At 46.3% G+C, this 6,344-nt stretch overlaps 1 protein-coding gene across 1 annotated transcript; it reads right to left on the bottom strand.

Annotated features, from left to right (window-relative positions):
* Positions 1-530: 530 nt before the first annotated feature.
* Positions 531-5,819, bottom strand: LOC129760180 (uncharacterized). The gene is made up of 2 exons (XM_055757782.1): positions 3,989-5,819; positions 531-3,868 (listed from the first exon to the last, which is right to left on the bottom strand). The coding sequence occupies exons 1-2, from the start codon at positions 5,817-5,819 to the stop codon at positions 531-533; spliced, it is 5,169 nt and encodes a 1,722-aa protein (XP_055613757.1).
* Positions 5,820-6,344: the final 525 nt, after the last annotated feature.

The following is a 6,344-nucleotide window of genomic DNA, read 5'->3' as shown; positions in this document are numbered from 1 at the left end:
TCATCAGAATATGTTCTTACAAAATGCAAATTATTTCTCCCATAAAAAACAATACATTATTGTAATGTCAGGGGATCGTATCACGGGCAAATCTTTCGGGTAAAACACCAACACACGACGCGTTAACTTTACAAAATAACAACCGTTTATTGAAATTCCAAATTTAGGAAAAAATAGAACTTTATTCACGTGTTCTTATATAAAAACTACTTTTATTATTCTGCTGGTGACCGGTTAGGATGCTGTTCGTTCGAAATCTAATTCTTAAGTGACTAACCGGAAATTGCAAAAAGTGCTTAATGCCGCGTAAACTATTGTGCATCGAGATGCGTTTTTCTAAGCAGGGCCGGACTGCAGTTTTCTAAGAAGGAGATGGATTCTGCTTAACGCAGTCAATTTAAATTCAAATTCATATAAATTAAAGCTAGAACCTATCATTCCGGCCACCTGAAATGCATATTTCACTACTAATACCTAGCCAGAATACAAATCAATTCATTTCCAAATAAAATATTTAAACTCACGGCTTCTCAGTCAACATTGATTTCACCTGGTGCGGGGGCGGCTGTCGATGACTCCTCCTCGTCCATCGTAGGTAACGGACACAGCTTGACCACAGCACGCTTGAAGATAGCACCAGTGGGTGTGCGGATGGTAACCACCCGTGTCACACCGTCAGCTCCAGGATGTAGTTCCATGATGCGCACGAGAGGCCAGCGCACCGGGGGTAACAGGTCATCTTGAAGAATCATCACCTGGCCGATTTTGAGATTCACTTGCTGCGGGTTGGTAGTAGATTGCCGTTGCAGCTCTTTGAGGTACTCTGTCTGCCAGTGGTACCAAAATAGCTGCTGCTTCTGTTGGATAACCTGATAGCGATTCTTCAGCCGGTTCTCAGGAACGTCCTTTAGGTCGGGATGTGGAAGGGCTTGTGGTTGAGAGCCAATCAAGAAGTGGCTTGGAGTGATGGCTTCGAAATCGTTGGGGTCTTCAGACAAAGGGGCCAACGGTCTCGAGTTCATTGCTCCCTCGATCTGCGACAAAATCGTCACTAGGTCCTCGTACAGTAGAGAGGTGCTGCCTAACTGACGAACCAAATGTTTTTTCGCAACCTTTACGGCGGCTTCCCACAGGCCGCCAAAGTTGGGTGCACGCGGGGGGATCATTTTCCATTGTATGCCCTCGGTTGCGAGAGCGGTAGCGATACGATCGGTTTCCTTGGGGCTTGAGAACATTTCGTAGAGAGCGTGTAGCTCGTTTCGAGCTCCAATAAAATTTGTGGCATTGTCGGAGTAAATGTATTCGGGTTTGCCACGTCTGGCCACGAAACGTTGTAGAGCAGAGAGAAATGAGGCTGTGGATAGGTCCCCCACAAGCTCAATGTGAACTGCTTTTGTGCTAAAGCAGACAAATAGGGCAATGTAGGCTTTGGTGGGAGCAGATTTACGGTTCGGGGACTTAACAAACACCGGGCCACAATAGTCAATGCCAGTTGATGCGAAGGGACGACTTGGGGTAACTCGGGCAAGGGGTATTTGGCCAATTGGTTGCTTGAGAGGCTTAGGGTTTGCTCGAGTACAACGAAAACAGGTTCGAATTACGCTGCGCACAGCTCTTCTCCCATTTGTAGGCCAATATTCATTGCGCACTACACCCAGCGTAAGCGCTATTCCCCCGTGAACCAATTTGTCGTGAAATGACAACAAAAGCATTCGGGTGAAACGGTGAAATCCGGGGAGCAGGATTTGGTGTTTTGTGCTAAAAGTTTCCATGGACAATTTGAGCCGGCCACCGACTCGGATTATTCCCGAAGCATCAACAAAAGGATTTAACAAACGCAGGGTGGATTTTTTGGGTACCGGTTTCCCTTTTCGTAGAAAGCTCAATTCGGTGTGGTAACATTCTGCTTGAACTAATTTTACCAGGCAGTCTCTGGCAGATTCGAGTTCAGTGGGAGTGAGGATTAAAGTGGATTCTTTGAGTTCTTTTCTCGCCTTCCGAGAAACTCGCAAACAATAAGCAGTCGTACGGAGCAAACGATTGTACGAGAATGATCGAGTAAACAAAGGGTTAAGTGGTGGTGGATTTTGGATTAGCAAGGTTGTGGTTTTGTGCTCAGTGTCTCCATCAATATTAGTGGTTCTCGGGATCTTCAACTTCGGCCAATATTCCTCTCCCCTTCCCAACCAATCGGGTCCATGGGTCCATAGTTTGCAGGTCAGAAGCTGGTGTACAGTTAAGCCTCTGGAGACGACGTCAGCTGGGTTGTTTACTCCGGGAACATGCTGCCATGATGAGTTCTTCGTTAGGATGTGGATGTCTGCGACTCTGTTAGCCACAAAGGTTTTCCAGGTTTGTGATGGTGCTCGTAGCCAATAAATAACAACCATCGAATCGGTCCAGTAGTAGATGGGTGCAGATTTCAGGTCCAGTGTGTCAACAACTCTCGTTGATAAGCGAGCGCCTAGCTGAGCAGCGCATAGTTCTAGTCTCGGGATGCTGCGTTTCTGAAGCGGTGCTACTTGGGATTTCGCCGCCAGTAAGACCACCTTCACTTCCCCGTTGGCCTTCTCCGTCCGAGCGTAGATGCAGGCTCCATAAGCTGATTCGGAGGCGTCCGTAAAACAATGTAGCTGCACCTCCCCCCTGTCAAAGGCAAACCGCGGGATCCGAAACTCAGCTAGCGATGACAAGTCCTTTACAAAATCTTCCCACCTAGTTCGGATTTCATTTGGGACTTCCTCATTCCATTCGATGGACATCAACCAAAGTTGTTGGATAAATATTTTCGCACGTACAACAACGGGGGCAATTAATCCCAAGGGGTCATAAAGTTGGGCAATAACGGAAAGAATTCGATTTTTGGTAATCTTTCCGTCGGTTGAGAATGGGGCAAATTTGAAATAAAATAAATCATGCTCGGGTTCCCAGGAAATTCCCAAGACTTTTACCACCTCTCCAGGTTCGGGGTTTTCAGTGCTAGGATGGGCTAGGTTTTCTGGTGGTACTCCTTCCAAAACTTCAGGAAAATTAGAGCACCATTTCCTCAAGGAAAATCCTCCACGGCTCATCAGTTCGTCCATCTCCTTACGCAGTTGGATTGCTGTAGATATGGTTTCTTCACTCCGTACAAAATCATCCATGTAAAAATCTCGCTTCACAGAGGCTGCGGCGAGAGGAAAAGAAGCACTTTCATCATCCGCAAGTTGATGAAGTGTGCGGGTAGCCAAGAACGAGGATGGGCCCAAACCGTATGTCACTGTTGTCATCTCATATTTCGTAATCGGGTCGTTCGGGCTGAATCTCCACAACAAACGCAGAAGGGGTCGGTCATCGGGGTGAAGAACGATTTGCCTATACATCTTCTCTATGTCAGCCAACAATACCACCAAATTTTTGCGAAAGCGGAGTAAGATGTCGAAAAGCTCATCTTGGATGACAGGGCCTACTCGGAGCGAATCGTTGAGAGAGAATCCAGTGCTTGTTTTTGCCGAAGCGTTGTAAACACTGCGTACCTTCGTAGTGGTGCTGGATTCTTTCAACACGGCATGGTGAGGAAGATAGCATACGACAGTAGGTTCTGGGTCGTCTACAGGTACCTCTCGCATGTGTCCCAGTTGGATGAATTCGGCCATAAAGGTATGATACCTTTCTTTAAGGATGGGATTTTTGTCCAATTTTCTTTCCAAGCTGATGAGACGGGCTTTAGCGTTGGAAAAAGACTCGCCTATCATCAATTCAAATCCTTCCTTCTTCGGATATTTTACAGAATATCGACCAGTGGAATCACGGCTTACCGTTTCCTTGAAGAAATCTTCACAATATTGATCATTGGGTGAAAGGGTGGGTTTGGAATTTTCAAATTCGTCTATTTTCCAAAATTTTTCAATATTCTCGTTTAGGGTTTCCAAAATAGACGGACAACAAACCAGCGATTGGGGTATGGGATCTAAGGGCACTGTTCCTGAAACAAGCCATCCGAACCTACTTTCAACTAAGGTTAGGGATGGTGGGCCAATTTGCAACCGGCCACCCTGGAGGATTGCATAAAAGTGTTCGGCACCTATTATGAGGTCTACCTTTCGTGAGATGTTGTACTCGGGATCAGCAAGTGTGATGTCGTTCGGTATCTGCCAGTTTGCAGTAGTAATGGTTACAGCGGGTAGATCGGCAGTCAGCTTTTTGAGCACCAAACAATTCAGGGGAATAGAGAAGTCATCAACTCTCGATCTCACTTCGGTGGTCACGGAGCAAACTGCTCGAATGGGAGATTCACCAATACCAAGGATGGGTTGGTCAATACGATGACGAAGCAATCTTAGTTTCTGACAAAGGCGATCACTCATGAGACTGCTTTGTGATCCACTGTCTAACAGCGCTCGGACCAAATGCTCATTTCCATAGCCATCTAGCACCTTGACGACAACGGTCGATAGGAAGACGTTCATTCCACGGGATTCTACAGCGGAGTTGGACGAGATCACTTCAGGATTTTTTGCCACTGTTGAGGATTCGTTGGCTTTCGGAGGATTCTGGGTTGTTCGGGTTTGTAGCCCGCTGGAATTTGGATTATTGTTCGATACTGATGCATCGAACCCAGGATGCAATAAGGAGTGGTGGCGTTTTTGACAATGCTTGCAGGAGAAGTTGGATTGACAATTCCGGGCGAAGTGGTTTCCCCTGAAGCAATTGCTACAAATCCGCTTCGAGTTAACCAGGTTCAATCGATCTTTAAGCTGCATCTTTTCAAACACCGGACATCTCACCAAAGGATGATAATCGCGGCAAGCTAGGCATTCAGGTTGGTACCGTTCCACTGCAGTATAGGAGTTGATTTTCGACGATGTAGGATTTTGGGGTTTAGTTTGCCTGACAGGGAGATTGTGCTTCGTTTGAGAAGAAGAAGTGGACTGCTCAGCCGAAATGTGAAGGGATTCTAGAGTCCGGATTTTACGGGTTAATATCTCGATGAGGTTTTCATAAGTTGGTTCGTGATTAGCAGAGACAAATTCTTCCCATTCCTTCAGGGTGTAATCGTCGATTCGAGAGCACAGTAGTTGAACCAAGAGACTGCCCCAATGCGCGGTTGGTTCATTTAGTTGGTTGAGTATTTTGACATGCCGTTGGAAATCCTCTACTACAGCACGTAAACCAGCAGTGGATTTCCCCGAGACCTTCGAGTGGACAATTAGAGCTTGCAAGTGTTTCTTTTTTAGTAAGTATGTGTTAGAGTAGCGGTTGAGGAGTGCTTCCCAAGCTACCGCGTAGTTGTTTGCTGTGATGGTTAAGGATTCAATCAGTTTTAAAGCGTCACCTCGCAAGGCAGATCGGAGGTACTGAAACTTTTGGATGCATGGGATTTCTGGCGACGAGTGAATCAGTGATGAAAAGGAATCGCGAAACGTTAACCATTCATTCAGATCACCGTCAAATTTAGGCAATTCGATAGTGGGGAGTTTCACACCGGTTACATGAGCAATTGCTGGAGCACCTTGTTGGTTTAATGGATTGGTTGAGATTGGAGGAAGGGGAGGAACCTTGCTTACGAGACCACCTTTTACCCTAAAGTACTGCTCTTCCACCCTTGCCCTTACCTTCGCATTAGCCACAGCAAATTCTGGTTCATCGTCGTACGTTTCATATTCTCCTTGGATCGCTTCGAAAGTTTCCATCAGGTTATCAAGTCGGGCCAGACGTATCGCTACCTCGTTCATGTCTCGCTCCTCATCGTAATTCGTCAGGAAGTCTTGGATGCGCTGCATGGAATCCAGGATGTTTTTCCGTTTCAGCTCCTTTGCCTTCATCTTCTTCTCCGCCATGATGAGGTTAGGTTTAGATTAGTGCAGGAACGGCTAAAATAAACGGAAGACCCAGAAAGCACCTTTCGGATGACGATATAGGGTTGGAATGGCACTCACCTGTGCCTATTCAAAAATAGGCCTTTGGTTTTATTAAAAAAGCAGGAACTCTCGAACAACTGGATGGGATGACTACCAAGTAGGATGATCACGGGTAGGATGTCTCAACTCCAGTGGATGGTTAGGGTTGAAAACCGATATTGGATGTGGATTTCCGACCTTCCAGGATTTTCCCCAGGATAATTGTAGGTTAGGAACAGCAACGGTCACTTCAGGATAGTATACCACAACGGCAATAGCACCGGTATAGGAAAATGGATCGGTAATCTTCAGCAGGAACACGTGGAATTCTGTATTGGGCAAAAGAAGACCCAGGAAGTACCTCTCAAAAAAATAGAATTCGCTGGACAGATACTCACATGGAGCCTGTCTTAAACAGGCCTTGTACTTTTTGAGCAGGTACTGCTATCTGGAACTCCGGGTTGT

This window comes from Uranotaenia lowii, unplaced genomic scaffold, assembly GCF_029784155.1.
Source record: "Uranotaenia lowii strain MFRU-FL unplaced genomic scaffold, ASM2978415v1 HiC_scaffold_486, whole genome shotgun sequence".
Classification (NCBI taxonomy): Eukaryota; Metazoa; Arthropoda; class Insecta; order Diptera; family Culicidae; genus Uranotaenia; species Uranotaenia lowii.
This window is presented reverse-complemented; position numbering and strand designations above follow the sequence as displayed.